The sequence below is a fragment of the Homarus americanus genome, unplaced genomic scaffold (genome assembly GCF_018991925.1).
Source record: "Homarus americanus isolate GMGI-L3 unplaced genomic scaffold, GMGI_Hamer_2.0 scaffold32929, whole genome shotgun sequence".
In the NCBI taxonomy this organism is placed as follows: Eukaryota; Metazoa; Arthropoda; class Malacostraca; order Decapoda; family Nephropidae; genus Homarus; species Homarus americanus.
The window spans coordinates 23,258,335-23,276,796 of NW_024737097.1; the positions used below are offsets into that span (position 1 = coordinate 23,258,335).

Here is an 18,462-nt window from a genome sequence, read left to right on the forward strand (position 1 = left end):
ATATTGAAAACAATAGTTTTAGATACTGTATATTGTACTGTTTCAATGTATTATTTAAACATTCTAAAATACATTCTTAGATACATTAATGTACCTCTTTGTATCCTATCACCATTATTACAGTATTTACCTAGTGTATAAAAGGCTTTCAACTACAGTACAGGCATAAGAGTGAATGTAATCTTGCTGGTAATAAAAGGAGATTACAAGTTTTAGCTGAGGTTTGAGATCAGATGTCAATAAGGCATTAGACTTGGAGAAAGTTAAGGCAGCTAGACTTATGAGTACAGCATAAAAGTGACTACCCATGTACTTAAGTTAACTTAGTAAACAATTATGGGGGAAGATAGTTCAGAAAGATGCCCCCCCCCACACCTTTCTGATGTAGTATACAACATTTCATCAACAGGTCTTCCAGTTCCCTTTCTCTTTAGCCTTTAAATGGTGGCCATCACTGGTGGAAGTTAGGTATATGTATGGTGGCTATCAATGTGAAAGTTTCATGTTCTTGTGTTCATTTTTTGTGTATGTGGAACCTTACCACTCAATTAAGGGCTAACTGTATCATATATGTCCACACCACCCTAACAAACTATGGTACAAATTCTGTCTGTCTCCTATTTCACTTCCATATTTCTTAATTTCTGTATTTCTTGTCCACAGCAATTATATTTACCCCACATTTTTCCATACACCAGGTCATTTTAACTGTTACTTTTTTGGGGGCATTTGGAGTCTAAAATTCATATCTATAATGTTGGCTCAATACTTCCCTATGGATCCTCATCTTTACCAACTAGCTAATGGTCAGACACTCCACACCTGGTCCATCTCACAACTTAAAATTCGGTCTTGACATAATAACACCTCATTATCTCCTCCACTACCCCATTACTCCTTGGCACATATATCTCAAATTGGCATCTATACCCCACAACACTGCACAATAAAGGTCATAACAAAGAAGAGACTAACTACTACAATGGTGAAAAGATAGATAAATAAATAAATATTCCTATAGGTGGATCTTAACCTATCATTATTACTTTATCTCTAACAATGAGACTTTCCTTGTTGATTCCAATTTTCCAAACCCTCTCTCTTTCCTTCTCACTCTCTAAAAATACTCTACATCTTTTATATCCCAACCTTAAGTTGACCCCATAGTAGTCTGGAAATGACCCCCCCCTAATAGTCCATCCAGCAACTCCACATTCCAACACTACACCATACACTTTTACCCTCTCAGATACTCTGGTCTAACTTCCCACACACATGTTCCTTGTTAATTTTTGTTTTCAAAGGTTTAGGAACAGTTTGGAAGGATTTTTGCTCACCAAAATTACAAAAGGCCTATCCATATAAGAGGTGAGAGCTCTCTAGCTACTGTATGTCCAGAACTCAAAAACAGATGAGACTTTTCAGAATGTTTACCTTGCACCGGTAGGTGAGCCAACCTTCATGGCTTCCTCGAGCCACTCCGAGGCCAGCTCTAGGACATCATCGGCACGATTCCAATTACAGAGAGCATTGACGTATGGACCATATGTATCCTCATTTTCCTGAAACACATCAACATGTTGTTTACATAAATGCTAAACCATTCAAAAATATTATGGTCTGTAAAATTTGTAATATTTATGGTCCAGGGTTGATGAGGAGCAATGTGTACTTGAGCAGCCCTTAAAGAGCCTTTCTTACCCTCACTTTAAAAATAAAATTTCACTTGAAGTTTGTGTACAGTATTTAACTTTTAATTAATGGAGGAGTCAATAAATGTTCTTGTATGATAATATGATTAATAAAAAATGGGTAGAAAAAGATGAGGGCAGGATAACTGTATATAACCAAGACAATAAACAATAAAAATAACAGTAAAGGTACAGAATTATGGTTTTCATCAAGGCTGTGGAGGAAACTTATAGTATTATCCTGCAAGGCAGGGAAACAACATCTTAAAATAATTGTACTAATATGAGTTACAAGTGGTTGTTACACCAACCACTCCTGACCTGATCTTGCTGCAGTGCTCAAGCTACGTGACAGACAGTGGCCGACCAGAGTGGGCACCAGGGCTCTGGGCAGGAAACTTGACAGATAAAGTAATGTCGTATACATCTCTTCCTAGCAAATAAAAATAAGAAATTATGTAAAACAAACTCACACCATGCTGAGAGAAGTGTACACAATATACTATACAGAGTTACTACTTGTATATCCAGGTACAGTATTTAACAATCTAATTATAAAAAAAAAAAAAAAAAAAAAAACAGGAGTTCAAATAAAGCAAATAAAAATCTCAACAATAATCCGTCGATAGTCAAACCCACGATAAAAAAACCGTCGATAAAGAGAGTACTGTATATATATAATATATATATATATATATATATATATATATATATATATATATATATATATATATATATATATATATATATATATATATATATATATATATATATATATATATATATATATATATATATATATATATATATATATATATATATATATATATATATATATATATATATATATATATATATATACTTTTATATAAAATAAATCAAAATGCTACAGTAAAAAGTAAACAAGAAACATACTTTTATCTTACTGTGACAATTGTGTATTTACTTTTATTACAGGATTATTAAACCACAATGTCTCCATAACACACCAAACCTTCCCCTGCATGAAGCCCTAATACCATTACCATTTTAAAGACATTTTCCACACTAATATAGGTAAGCCATGATAGCATAATGGGAGTTCTCCCTCCTGCATGATCTCTTACAGCCTCTCTCATCAGGTTCTTATATCTGAGATCAGTGCTTACACCCTCTCCTCATATTATTCTTTGGGGTACCTCTAGCTCCCCTGTCCTCTCTATTTAAACCCATCCATCTCATGACTGTTGATCTCCAAACTTCTCTCTACATAACCAAACCATCTCAGCCTACCTCTATACTAATACTCTCATTACCCAGCTGCCCTCTTAGCTTTCAGTGTCACATTACATACTGTACATCTCACTGTACACCTTTCAGTCGGGTAATTCTGGTGTTAGTTGTCTGATTACCTATATTTTGGATTTTGTCATAATCTAGCAGCCATCATCAGATAAAGTTAAGCCCTTGGAACGGCAGCCATTATCAGTGGACGTTTCATATGCCTTGTGTTCTTATTTTGTACATATGGGGATGGAGTAGGTAATATTTAGCCACCATTTAAGGGTTAAGTTCTAAAGGATTCTATCAGTAGGAATATTAACTGAATCATAAACTATTCATTATGCCTCCAACACTAGACTTATTTCATTACCTTAAAGAACTTGAAGAAGAGGCATACTTCTTGATAATCTTGTTCTTAATGCCTCTAGATACTTTAGATTTTGTGAAAGTACAAGTTTATGGGCATTTGAGGTCCATAAAATGACTACTGTGTCCAAGAGTCCAATAATGATGTCTGGGTTGTCTAGAGGAGAGCCGTCACCACCATCGTCCTCATCAACTGCCTCACCACCATCACTGCTGCTAACTGCACCTATAACAATTATTACTCAATATACAAAGAAAAGGAGTAAAATACTCATACCAAGATGGACAACAGATCTATGTGATGTTTTTATATTTTCAACAATACTGTGTTATGTTTTACAATTTATCTAATCAAATGATCAAGACAATATTCAGATAGAGCTATCGTGATTTCAGGAAATCCTTAAATTTATGTAAGAATAAGTGTACTTTCTTTTTTTTTTTTGAAATTTGCTACATCATCTCCTGACTGGGAAAAGTAAAAATAAAAAATCCTACTTTTTCCAGTTATCCAAATAGTGAGACATACATTATCCTTACCTTTCTCTTGGTTGAATACATTACTGTACTTAATTATTTATATTTCAACATTCTCTATACAGTACAGTAGTACACAAATACTGTACACTAATGTTACTTTTCCATTCTTAACTTTCCCACAGTTGAATACATTACCACTTTTCTTACTTATGAACATTGCTCATAATTTTGACATAAAGATCAACTATACTTCCACTGTATTACTTCACCCTTATTAACCTTCCCTACTCTTACCTTTTCGGCTCACTCTCCTTCACAGTCGTGGATGCTCGGCTCCTCTGTGCCCCGGAACATAACTACGCATGTTAGTAACAACTCGACTTTCATTTTTTTTAAAACCACTCCATCCAATGCAATTGTTGCCCAGAGCAAATCTACATTCATTCAAAGGCAAGTTGTTAATTGTGCCAAGCTGCTAAAAATAAGAATTCACATTGTGTAAAGATTATGGAAGACATGAACAGTGTAGTTCCTTAAATAATTTATAATCAATTACCATCTTATATCACAAAAAAATTTAGGCTTAAAACTTATAAATATGGAAGTACTATTGGTTATGAATACAGTCATCATTTATCTTAAGTCAAAGAGGGGAGGGTGACTGTGACTTGATCTCCTTGACACAGCAAGTAGAGATGGAAGAAATCCCATCCATGACTTTGAGCCAGAACGTATGTAAATAAGCCCTCAAACTGGCCAAAAAAATTACACTAAGGAATTAACATAACTGGGAATGCAGACTGATTCTTCCTTAAGTAGCAAACTTTATGAAGTTAAACGATACAAATGTACCAACTCCATGGCTCAGTCTCATGCAAACACTAAAACAGAAAATGGAAATGTCTCAAGTACTGAAAGTGATTCCACAAATCTGGATGCCTATTAGGAACAGTGTGGATAGAGCACACTACACAAGGAGGCAGTGTGGTCACTATACTAAGAACCCTTTTATAGTTGGCTGGACTGAGAGTAGTGTCCTGGGATGAATCCAGTGACCCTTAAAAACAGGAGGCAAACACTGAACCCACTTGGCCACCACACCCCTTAGTGAATGTACCAAAGAACGCCACCAAAAATTTGACCTAACAGAGCACGCATACACGCATTGAGAGGTGTAGCATACATTTAGTTTATGTTAAAGCTGTGGTAGTTACGTTCACAAGGTTTCGTTTATCAGAGTCATACATGTATTGATTATTATTTTTTATACACAGGGTACAGAAATTTGCTCGGAAGTTCATTAAATACACAGCTGCCACATATTACCAGCCAGACACACAAGTCAATTTTCCTCCTTTATCCAAACATAAAATTGTTTAAATCATTTGTCTAAAAAAAACAATTACTCATGCTAAATTAATAAGTCTGGTCATAATAAATAAGACAATTTTGTTATTTTGCTTCCCATTACTATTATTACAAAATGAACTGAATTAAAGTTAACTGATCATAAACAATAAGTAAGAATGACATATGACAAAATCTAGGTTGTGAATCTGCATTAAATTCTGTTGTATAAATCACTGTATCTCAAGCTTTTAACCCAAGGAGACAAACAGTGACCACATACAGTGGGGTATGCTATATGACGGATCCTACTCTTGAATATTCCAATAACGAACGGTTTTACCTATAAAATTGAGAATGCTATAACGAGCATAACTCCTACAATGACGCGGATGAATACGGGACTATTTCGCCTGGCGCATGAATATTGTTGTACACGACCCACAGCCAGGCGTCAGGCGCCATCTTTCTCATTGTGTAGCCAGTGCACCACTGTTATTGTTGAAATTTCGTCTTTTGATGTGAATTGCGTTATTTGTATAACTATTTTGTTATACAAGTATACAATTGTAAAATGAGTCGTCCCAAAGCGGTAGAAAGCTAATAACCCTTGAAACTAAGAAAAAAATTATAAAAACGTGAGAATGGAAGAAGCATTGCGAAACTTAGTGATGAATATGGGATGGCTAAATCGACTATATATACGATTTTGAAGAATAAGAAGGAGTTAAAAACTGTGCAAGTGGCTAGAATCTTTAGACTTAGCAAAGCAAAGTGTAATGTGATTGAAGAGATGGAAAATTTACTCTTAGTGTGGATAAAGGAGAAAAATGGCAAGTGGTAACATGGTGAAGCTATAATTTGTGAGAAGGCCAGACAATTGTTTGAGGACCTTAAAGCCAAGACTCCCAGTGGAAGTGATAGTGATGTGCCAGTGTTTGGGGTACCTGCATGCTGAATAACACTAAGGTAAGATAAAGTACCGTATTTTTTACATTTTCCACAGAATTTTTTCAGTGTTAAGTGGTTGTATGTGGGGGCCTGGAACGGATTAATCCTATACTGAACGAGGTTCTGGAACCAATTACGTTCGTTATAGCATACCCCACTGTATACCGGGTATGCAAATTAAATCTTACAAAACTATAAAAACATTTTAGTCACAAAAGATGTAATAAGTATTTAGGTAAATGTTAAATATTATATAAAGACATTGATACAAGGTGAAATACTCTTTCATTATTCTCACAGTAGCAGGATTCCAATATGATGGACAACCTTTTTAAATGTTCTAATGATACAATAATATCTGTAATAGTAACACGTTCTCAGTTTAGATGATGTTTTTATATGTTCAGTTCTCATCAATCACAGAAAATAAATATTCTCTTCCCTAAGTTTAATATTTCTGTATTAATATTTATACTTTCAAATAATCATCTACACCTGAGATACAATAATGTGTATTGTAGAGAGCAAAACAACATATGAGGAGCACCAGACCAGACCAGACCATACTCTGCTATATGAGGAGCTCCAGACCAGACCAGACCAGACCATACTCTGCTATATGAGGAGCTCCAGACCAGACCAGACCATACTCTGCTATAGGAGGAGCTACAGACCATACCCTGCTAAAATGGAGGTAAATACTCAGGTAGGAATGTTTGACATACAATAGTCTTTTTTAAAGGCCTCTCACCAACATGCTGGGTTCCCAATTGGCTCTTTGACTCACCCAAGGGACAGAGAAAGGTTGGGGAATACAATGCAACACATAAAACGTTTCAGCAATATATGGCTTTTAGCATGTTATGGTCCGGAGCTCCCATAAAGAGATGAAAGTCAGTTACATTGAGGGTCCGTTAAGTGTGAAAGCCTCCATCTAACAAGCTATATAGAGATGAAAGTCAGTTATATCAAGGGTCCGTTCGGTGTGAAACTCCCCCATCTAACAAAATACTGTATATGGAGAGAGAAGTTCGTTATATGTATGTTTCAATTTACATCTCAAGATCCATAAAAAATTAATCATCTGAAATTTTGGTGCAACTTATAATTACAAATGACTGAGAATGATTAAGATTAAGGCTTTATTTTATTTATGATAAAATGAGTGGTTATTAGTGTGTGAAACTAAGATGTTTAAGAATAGAATCATTTGAATATCTAGTGAGGTAAATTATAGCATCTCTTGAAAATTTCTTCCTGGGAAGTTAAATAGATAAAAAAATAAAAAATTATTGATCCCATCAAGATGTTCAGTACGGCAATGAGACACAACTCTAATATTTGATGTGTCTTGTGTTATGGGATAAACTTGATGGCCTCAGTAAAACTTTAAATTGGAGTTATCACACAGACAATGTGTATGCAGCACATGAGGCATTGCTCTCAACTATCTTCACTTCAACTATAGCTGGGTACCCATTTACAGCTGGGTATGGATTGGGAATGCACAGGATTGAACAACTGAACCTTATAACAGGAGGTGAACATTGCATCCACTCAGTCAGTCACTGCCTCTCATGAACCATGAAAAAAAAATTGTGTGATTGGCGTTTATCTGTCAGACGGAAGATGATTCTATGAGTGAGAAGCACAAGGTATTAACTTGAGATGTATGGTGGAAGTGAGGAACTGCTGGGTGATGAGGTACCGATCATAGTTTATGTAACAGTCACCAGTAGGGCTGTGGAATGTTACTTGTGATATGTGAGAGCAATAATCCATGAGAACAAATATGGTTGTTGTAAGGGATAAGATGAGCAGCTTCGGTACAATAAGGACAAGTACACCAGAGGAAGCTGCGTGTTTTAGATGCTCTCTCTGCAGTGTTAGAAATGTGTGGTCTGAGAATTTAGTTAAAATAATCCTACTAATACTTAAGGTGGCAGCTGCAGATTAGTGTAAGCTATTGTGTGAGTTAGCATCAAAAGTTAGTGTCATGAGGAAAGGAGTGTCTGTGTGTGTGTCTTTGCCACTGGCATGAATGGTGAGTACTGTACAGTAGATCATTGATACAAAGTAAGCAGAGAATAGCAGCAAGAGGTAAGCCTTGAGGTACTCCAACACTGACAGGAAAGTACAGTACAGTAGCCATGATGTATGAATTGTACACAACTGGGAGACCAAAATAAGAAAATTTAGGAATACAATCAGCTGTCACACCTTGTTGGAAGCTTAGGAAATATCATGAGCAGCAAACTAACAGTTGTCAAATTTGTCATGATCTCAAGTAAAGTTTGGAAAAAGGAGACTATAACTAGTCTTACACCACTAACATTCTACAGCAAGTCCTTGTATAACGTCCACCTGCTTAACGTTGTTTCGGTACTAGGTTGCTAATCTTTAGATATCAAAAATTCATTTACGTCCCAAAGACTCGGTAAATCGTTGTTTTGCGTCATCACGGACTACTTTTTACGCCGCATCACCCTCTCTTGCCTGGCCACACTATGCTCTCTCGGCAGCCGCAGACTCAGTGACTCACCACCCATACTCCTCCCCTCCCGCCATTCACCTCCTACGCTTCACTACCCACCACACACTCGCTCTACCACCTCCGCCCATCAGTGAATACCAATACAAACTCAGTACCTGTAGTTGTATTGTATATGTATGCATTATTTTCTATAGAAATGGCAATGATTTTCTGTATATTTAATATATTTCATGGGGCAAAGGGAGGCTCAGGAACATAACTCCCGTATTTTATCTATTTCTTATGGGGAAAATTGATCCGATTAACGTTGTTTCTTATAACGTCGCATTTTTAGGAACGTAACCCCGACATTAAGCGAGGACTTACTGTACAGACAAACAGATTAATAAATATACAAGTTGTTACTTTAACCAAGAATACGAGTCATGAAAATAATATACTTCTGCTGTGCAACTAAACACTCTGGTAAGTCCTAATTAGCTTATATAATATTGTGTGTGCATTCTCACCAAATTTATCCATTCTTATATCTTTTGTCGGAACAAATTTATATACAGTGTGTTCACTCATCAATCAGCTGTGTATTGTACAAGTGTTCATCATAGTTGGATCCTACTGGCCTGTGAGTCCTGGACAATAAGCCACATACAGTACAGGTGTAATCAAATATCAACTGCTCATATATTTTTCCCAAGCAGTGACATGAACCAGAACTTTTATTATAATATCTTTAACAAACTACCTTCAACACACACAAGATTTCCAAGTGCAGTAATGTGCATACTTTATAAACCAATATTCTGTATATTTTACATGGTTTGCCAATACAGAAAGGGGAACCCAATCATGTATTTTGAGAGAGAGACCAAAAAATCATTCATGGAAAATTTGGGATAAATTTCCTGAGCTGAGTAAATATTACCTCCTGCTATAATTTTTTTTTTTTTAATTTATCTATATTTACATAATGGACGAGATCCCAGTATTTGCCGGCATATACGAAGCATTTTTTTAAATGTATCCCAAATTACCCTGCATCTAATGTGCCCGTATTACGGATGGGAGGCCGAGTGCCGTAGGCGGAGGTGCCTAGCTAGGTAGTCTGGGGCGAGCAGTAGTTCACTAACCCAAAATTTTTTTACTAATAATATTACTCATAATAAAATACTGAAAAACAAGCCAAATTATCACATCACAAACTTACGGCAAATTTGCAGAAGATGTAAATAATGGCTTACATTGGCTTAATGGCAGAGGGAAGCTCACATATCTCACTGTACCTCCTTCCCCAGCATATGTAACCCACACCAGATACATGTCTTATATTATTTAAGGACTGTAATACCTTTAACAAACATTTGTTTATTGTGTAAATGTACACTGTCCCTAGAAATATTGAAGAAATGTTAACAGAAAGTTCAGCCGCCAGTCAGCTATTTGCAATGAGTCGATGACGCCAAAACAACAGCGATGGTGCTACATCCTGGTGGCCGATCGCGGCAACACACAACATCACAGCCAAAAATACGAGTTTCACAACCTGTCAGAAATTCTCTTGACCAAATTATAAACAAGCCACACAGCTGCTCAGATCAGAGGTAGATTTGGGTTGTACAGTATAATGTTACTATTCAGTAAAGTCTCCGATAACAAAGGTTTGACCAACAACTTTTCATATAAGACTCAAGTTAATTTAGGACCCAATTCAATTTACGTCCTTATTTCATTCGTATTTAAAACCAAAATATAATAAAAATAAAATAAAATTACATTTCATATAAATAATAACTAAATCCCGATATGTATTATAAAAAAAAAATTACTGTAAAAAAATGAAGAGCGCATAGGTAAAGAAGCTGCCTTGCTAATGAGTGGTAAACAACAGTCGGAGCTTGGGGGGGGGGGTGCTTTTGTTTTAACACATCTCGAACAGGAACAGGAGAATAACTTTCTCAGGTTTCTTACAGCATTTTTGCATCCCTATTCAACATGAGCAAGAGAGCAAGTGATGGTAATCTTGTTTAAAAAGCTAATAGAAAGTGTCTAAGCTTAGTCGAGAAACTAGATGTGTTAAATTGATATGAAAAAGATGAGAGGTTTGTGGATATTATATGGAGCAAGCAATGAACATATTTTCTGAAGTGGATCCATTAACAGAACAAAGCATTAAAATTTAAATAAATGCAAATGACCTCTACATAAAGATGTATAATGAGAAAAGAAAGCAGCTGTGCAAGGTTCTTTCGAAAGCTTTATTATTCGAAGGCCTAAACTATCAACTTCAGCTACACTATCAAATTCAGCATCATAAGCAGCTTCAACATCAACTTCAGGTTCAGTAACAGTTTCAGCAACAACTTTATGGAAAGCGACAGCTTCAGCCAGAGTTGAACCTGATGACTTAGTCATGAGTAAAAACTTGCACAATATTCATTGGCTGTCCTTACCGGTATGTTTTAGACTTTACCAACATTGGCAAGTAGAATTTTTGTTTTACATTCGTAAATATTATTTAAAACATATATGAACAGTAAATAAGTGTTGCTTTCATATTCATATGTAGAGAAATGACAATATGTGTTCACATATACGCACTTACTGTTCATACGTTGGCGTCCCCAATCGTCTCGCTTTATCTCTTTACAATTAGTGGTTCGCTACTTCTCTTGTTCCATTTATTAGCATAAAATAGCATTACTTAAAACATACCAACAGGCATTCAATTTTTTAAAATTAAGTTCACTACAGCTACAACCAGGGTCTTTTTTCTTCAGTTTCTTAGGTAGAACCATCGTCACTCACGAAAACAATGCCGTCTTGTCTCCTCGTGTGTGTTTTAATATTCTACGTATTATTGATGAATTGCATTGTTCATTTCACATATATAAACATTAATTCAATCAACTACATATTCAGTAATAAGCAATAATGAATCTTTTGTACATATTCTTAAGATAAATGACTGTTTCCTTGAATGCGCACGTATACATTGGCGTTCCACTATCAGTCTCACTCTTTCTTTAATATCAGTGGTTACTTCTACTGTACATTAAATAACAATATTTAAAACATACATATTTTTTTTTACATTAATTTAACTACAATAACAACCAGGGTCTTATTTTCTTCATTTTCTCGTATAGAACTATCGTCCCGGACTCCCGGCTGTAAACACAAACGAGAACAATGGCTTCCCATCTCCTCTTGTGTGACCATATTAGTATTCATTTATATTGTATAAGGTGCATTCAGAAACATTATTTAAAGAATATAGTTTGCAATTTTCATTAGTTGTATTGTTTTTGGGGGAAAAGGAGGGTAAAAAGCCACACAAAAGATATGAAAAGGTCACACTTGGGAACGCACCTCATTATTATTGCTATATTTTAGTGGTAATATGATTAACTACTTGATTCCAGTATACAGTGACCCCTCGTTTAACGAACACCTCGGTTAACGTAATTTCGATTAACGAACTGCCTTCCATAAGGATCTTCAATTCGGTTAACGAAAAAATATTCGGTTAACGAAGTTCTTACGAACCGACCTCAACATGTTTTCGCTTGCACTGACCGGGCAACCAGCTTTAGTATCAGTCCGCCAATACATTAATCGGTTCTAGGGCTTAAATTCCTTACTACTTTAGTAAATATCAAAGTTTATAATATTCAGCAATTTTAAAAGTTTTATGTATTCAATTTTTAGTCATTTTAACAATTATTGAACATAAATTAGAAGAGTAAAAGTGAGCTAAGTTTTATAAATCCTTGCGAAGCCTCCGGCCTCCCTCGCTTAAACCGAGCCAGGTTCAGTCTCTCTCTTATTTTTCACTGGAGGTAACATCTTGCTTGAGACTCTCTTCAACTAAATGCTTTTTTTCTGTGTTTCCAAGCAAATTATTGGTCATTTTGAAATATATTTTACACATTGACAATATATAATGCAGTGCAGTGTTGATTTAAAGAAAATAATCTTGAATTACACCAAGAGAGCTAAAATTTTATGGGTGAAATGGCGCCATGGGGTGACTTCTCTTCCACCCCAATGCCTTCTCTTCTTCCTTCTCCTCCACCCCCATTCTAAATCCCATCATCGTCCAGGAGCCTTCTACATACAAACCTCAAAGTAAGTGAACTTTTCTACCATTTTTGTTGAATTTAGGAAATTTTCGGTGAGCTGGAACCAATTACCCAAAAACCCATTGAAACAATGGTTTCGGTTAACGAACTTTTCGGTTAACGAACGACCTTCTGGAACGGATTGAGTTCGTTAACGGAGGGGTCACTGTATATTGCATTTACAAGCACAAAATCACATGCTTTCCCCTACAAAACCACTTTAAAATCACTTTCAATAATTGTATGACGAAACTTACTTAAAAAACAAAAAACAAAACAAATTCCACAAAATATCCATGTAAAATAGGGGTGCGTCTTATATGCCAGCAAATACGGTATATAAATCAGAAAAATCCAGGGACCAGTCAAAGATTCCAAAGGCCAAGACTAAACTGAGAATCATGTTACATACAAGAGCTGGCTCTTCCCTTCAACAAAACTCACTCCCAGTCTTAAAACAGTACAAGAACAGGTATGAAAAGATTCCACACAAGTTATGTGATAGGACACTGTATTTAGACTGAGAGATTATGTTCCCAGGTACACTATAGGCACAGATGCAAAGCTAGTAGCGATTAAACCCGTATAAAAGTGGTACCTGTACAGGCATGCATGACAGTTAATAGATTAATACAAATGATTTATGACAACACAGAAGCTGGTACAAGAAGGAAACGAAAACCAAGAAATACAAAACAATTTATCTAAGTGAAGTAGTGAGATTAAGAAATGTAATTAATGTTAAAAGATTACTTATAAACTGTATACAGTACAGTGAAGTCACTTTATAAGTTCATGTAATAGTGCTCGCATAAACAAGTTTCACAACTGAACTTCAGTGAACTATTATGAAGCATTATAGTCAATGCTGAGGTTACGGTTAATGATGTGTTTCACCTGCCTGATATTTCTTCCTTTCATCCATCCTAAAATTTGGAAAAATATGGGTAGATCAACCCAGACATTATTTAGTCAAGTTGACTTGTTAGCAAATACAGGTAACCCCTGAGTTACCATGTGGTCACACTTTTAACACCATCCCCAAGTTACAAACGGTCACACCTGGTTTAACGATCGCTCCTACGATCAACCGCCTCCACTCGCCAAGCCTTCTGCCGCGCTACGATGAGTAACTATCTTGTCACAAGTCTCAAAGTGATCGACACGCCAACTCTAGGCCCCAGCCGTAACTATTCCTTGTCTACATTAAATTTGCTCCGATCTGCCATCGTTAGTGTTCCTTACTGTGACTGCTGTTGCATCTTATGTACATTTGCAGTCAACGCGATTGTAAAGTGTTTATTTATTTGAGTGAAAAACATTGTGGTGATGGTGTTTGTCTTATTTACAGTAATGTACAGTACAGTATTATCAAGTGAAAGACCTGATAATCAAACTGCACTGGAGCCCTTGTATAGTACAGGGGCCGCATACTCAAAACACTTCATCAATTACGTACAGTAGCAGAGATACAGTCCCATAATTTCCAGACTTCTTACAGTCCCGTAAATTTCCCATACTCAATTTACATCCGGGATCCGTAAGCAGTCTGTAACATTGGTGTTTACCCTATAAATTCAGTTCTCCTGTCCAAAGGTAGATGGCGTTGCAAGAGCTTGTTGGCCAATCGTAGCTCAGTTAATAAAATCATCAACCTATCACAAGAGAAGGAGAAATCAGCTGATATCGACGCATGTGATAGTTGCTAGACGTACATACTTCAAGGTCATTAGTGAAGAGTAATACTTGAGTACAATGGCTAACCAATGACCAAAATACGGTAAATGCCATCATATACGGGGTAAGCGGTGGGGCAAGGTGCTGGGCGCTGACGTTACCGCTGATGTCGCGGGCTGTGATTGGGTCACGTATCCTTACCACCCACGCACCCCCTCCGCCGAGCGCTGTGATTGGTCAATTTAACCTTGCCACCGCTCCCGCCCGCGCTCTCGACCACAGCCGCACCAGTCTGACTGTCCCCGCATATATTCACTCATGCCCAGGAACAGGTTTTGCTTTTTCTTTCTACACAACGGCTTCCGCTGGACCTCCACCACCCCCAAGAAGCCCTGAACTACCTGGCCCAAGCCCAAGAAGGTGCGACGCGCCTTAAGCTAAGAGGTAAAGTACAAGACCGTCCAGGAGTTAGAAAAAGGCACGAGACAGGTGGATCTGGCCAGACAACATGGAGTGAATGAATCAACGATCCACACTATCAAGAAGGATGCCGGCAAAATAAATGAACACATGAACATTACCAAGTCTGTAGGTGCCTCACTGGTGAAATATTACCACAATAAGGTGCTACTGAAGACCGAGAGTTTGTTGGAAAGCTACATTATTCGTCAGTCAAGAAGGAACATGGCGGTCGACACTCGGGCACTGCAGGACTACGCCTGAGAACTCTATGCAGCAGTAGCAAAAAAAATGGGGGTTGCAGAGCCCAAGCCCATCAGCGCTTCGGTGCTTCCGCTGGGTGGCTGTGAGGTTTTAAACGACGCAACAAGATCACGAATATTGAGATAGTTGGAGAAGGAGCAAGTGCCGACCGGGCTGCCGCCAGGAATTTTCCCCCATTTTTACGGAAAATTATGGAGGAAGGGCAGTACACCGACGACCAAGTGTTCACTATGGATGAATCAGGGTTGTACTGGAAGAAATTGCCATCCAAGACCTTTGTAGTCAAGTCTGCTAGCAAGTGCCGGGGACGCAAAATGAAGAAGGAACGCATCACTGTACTGTTCACCACCAATGCCTCCAGCACTGCTAAGCTGAAGTTGTCTGTGATCCACAAAGCCCGCAAGCCGCATGCCTACAAGAATATGGACCTGAGCAAGTTAAATGTCCACTGGCTAACCTCAGGGAAGGCATGGATGTTCTAAGGTCTGTCCCTCTCCTGGTTTGACAACTGTCTCGTTCCTGATATCAAGAAATTCTGCGTGGAAAATAATGTGCCATTCAACATTTTGTTGCTCCTCAACAACGCACCAGGACACTCACCCCTATTGCTGGATCGTCACCCTAACGTAAAAGTGATCTTCCTTCCTGCTAACACTATGTCGTTAATCCAGCCATTGGATCAAGAGTTGATTTGCAACGTGAAGGCTGCTTTCTCCGCCAAGAAGTTTCGGCTCCTGAAGGACTTCACCAACACCAAAGATGAACTGCAGAACCTAGAGAGTGGCACCGATAGCGAGAGCGAGGTCGAGGAACACAAAAAAGATTTGGCGGACCATGAAGTGCGGGTCAAGCAGTTCTGGAAGCTGTTTAACGTGAAGAAGGCTGTTGAGTTCTTGGTGGAGGCATGGGGGCAGCTGTCTGTGGCAACGATTCGTCAAGTGGCGTCATGTGTTGGAGGGTATCCCAGGTGGGAGGCAACGGCAAGCGGTGGCTGGCGAGGCTCAGTCTGTTGCTGTGGCATTGGAGAATGCAAGAGAGGCTGTACAAAGTGTTAGAGCTGCAGGCTTCTCCAAGACCACCAACGACGACATCCTGGAGGTAATCAGGCAACCTGAGGTGACTGCGGACGAGATGTTGGAAGATGATGACGTCAGTGAACAGCTAAGTGTTACAGAAGAACAAGAACAGAAACTAACACATGCTGATGTGAAGGAAATCATTGAGTTAGCTGAAAGAATGAAGCTCCTCCTTGCCAAAGACCCAGTCATTCATCGCTATGAAGTGTCGAATAACCATCTGTTGAAATGCCAGGAGCCCTATGTTTAGCTGTATCACAACCAAATCGATGCTAGCCATCAACAAAACATCACTGAGTTCTTCACCTGCCATTCACCACAGCCAGCCCAAATCAGTGATAGTGAGGATGTGGACTTTGAGGGGTTTGACGATGAGGCCCTGCTAGCCTCTGTGGTGGATAGAGATACAGGAGAGGGCCAATAATCTGCCCTCTGCCTCGGAATCAACCCCCCATGCCTGTGTGCCCAGCCATCTCTTCTACTAACTTAAGTGTTAAAAAACCTAATATTATTGATATTTCTCTTATATATTAATGGTGTGTGCATACCATCATAAAATTAAGATGTTATTTTTACTACAATGTACTACGTATTGTGTCGGCGATAGCCCAAAAAAGGGTAGTCTGGCGGTCGGCCCAGTCTCTATTTCAATTAATCCCATAGGTTCTGTTATTGTGTTTACGCGTTTCGCTTTATACGGGGACCTTCATGGGTTTAATACCGCGTAAAACCAGAGAGAGAGAAGGGATAAAATTAAAAAAATAATAATTCTTACAAAAATGTATTTTTTCATAGGTTTTTTATTTAATACAATCAGTAGTCGTGCACTTTTTTGCTGCAGTATTAATTAAATGTACCTTACCCTAACGTAACGTAACCTTACCTTGCCAAACCTAACTTAACTTTACTTAAACCAATCCTTATCTACCCTAACCTAACTTTACTTAACCCTATCCTTATCTACCCTAACCTAACTTTACTTAACCCTATCCTTATCTACCCTAACTTAACTTTACTTAACCCTATCCTTATCTACCCTAACCTAACTTTACTTAACCCTATCCTTATCTACCCTAACCTAACTTTACTTAACCCTATCCTTATCTACCCTAACCTAACTTTACTTAACCCTATCCTTATCTACCCTAACCTAACTTTACTTAACCCTATCCTTATCTACCCTAACCTAACTTTACTTAACCCTATCCTTATCTACCCTAACCTAACTTTACTTAACCCAATCCTTATCTACCCTAACCTAACTTTACTTAACCCAATCCTTATCTACCCTAACCTAACTTTACTTAACCCAATCCTTATGTTCCCTAATCTAACTTCACTTAACCTAATTTTTACCTAACCTAAACAAACCTTTACCTTACCAGTAATTATTCATGACTAACCCGCGGCCAAAATTGATCGAAAACAAATACAGTATTACCCCGCTTAACGCGGTTTCGCTTAGCGCGTTTTACCGTATACGCAGTGCCTCGCCAGAGCCGAACTTTCACTTAACGCGGGTTTTTTCCACGTATATGCGGTGAGTGTTCGGCTCGAGAGCTATTTTTTGATTCGACCCACCCGCCACCCTGCCTGACTGCCTGTTTTAGCTCATAAAATCCATATAAATTACCCGGCCAGAATATAATTTACATTGCTGGAATTCTTACAATATGATGATCATTTTGAATATAAACATCATAAATTTTGCATTAGACATATAAATTTTAGATATAAAGTTTACTCTGAGTAAATATGTTATTTTTAGTGCAAAATATATGACATTTGTATTCAAAATATTCCTGGGCTTACAAGGAATCCAGCAATGTCAATTATATTATCCTAACTTTAGTTTGAGGTATTATTTATTACTAAAAAGGTATATATTCTGGTTTTCCCACACATCTGGTAGGGACGGTTGGTGGGGGGGAGGGAGGGACCGACCGACCATCTGTTTCCCTGTGAAGAATATTTTTTTTTTTTTATTAACTGAAGATATTTGTTTTAGCTCATAAAATTGATACAAATTACCCGGTCAGAATATAATTTACATTGCTGGAATTCTTATAATTTGATGATCATTTTGAATATAAACATCATAGTTTTTGCTTTACACATACAAATTTTAGATGTAATGTTTACTCTGAGTAAATATGTTATCTTTTGTGCAAAATATATGACATTTATATTCAAAATATTCCTGGTCTTACAAGGAATCCAGCAATGTCAATTATATTATCCTAACTTTAATCTGAGGTATTATTTATTAAAATTTA

At 37.5% G+C, this 18,462-nt stretch overlaps 1 protein-coding gene across 1 annotated transcript in view; it reads right to left on the bottom strand.

The window, feature by feature from the left end:
• Positions 1 to 3,325: 3,325 nt before the first annotated feature.
• The window catches only part of LOC121873143 (condensin-2 complex subunit G2-like), a 33,247-nt gene continuing 18,110 nt past the window's right edge, over positions 3,326 to 18,462 (bottom strand). The window contains exon 10 of the mRNA XM_042376460.1: positions 3,326 to 3,546. Coding sequence (XP_042232394.1) covers positions 3,326 to 3,546 — 221 coding nt within the window. The remainder of the gene's footprint in view (positions 3,547 to 18,462) is intronic.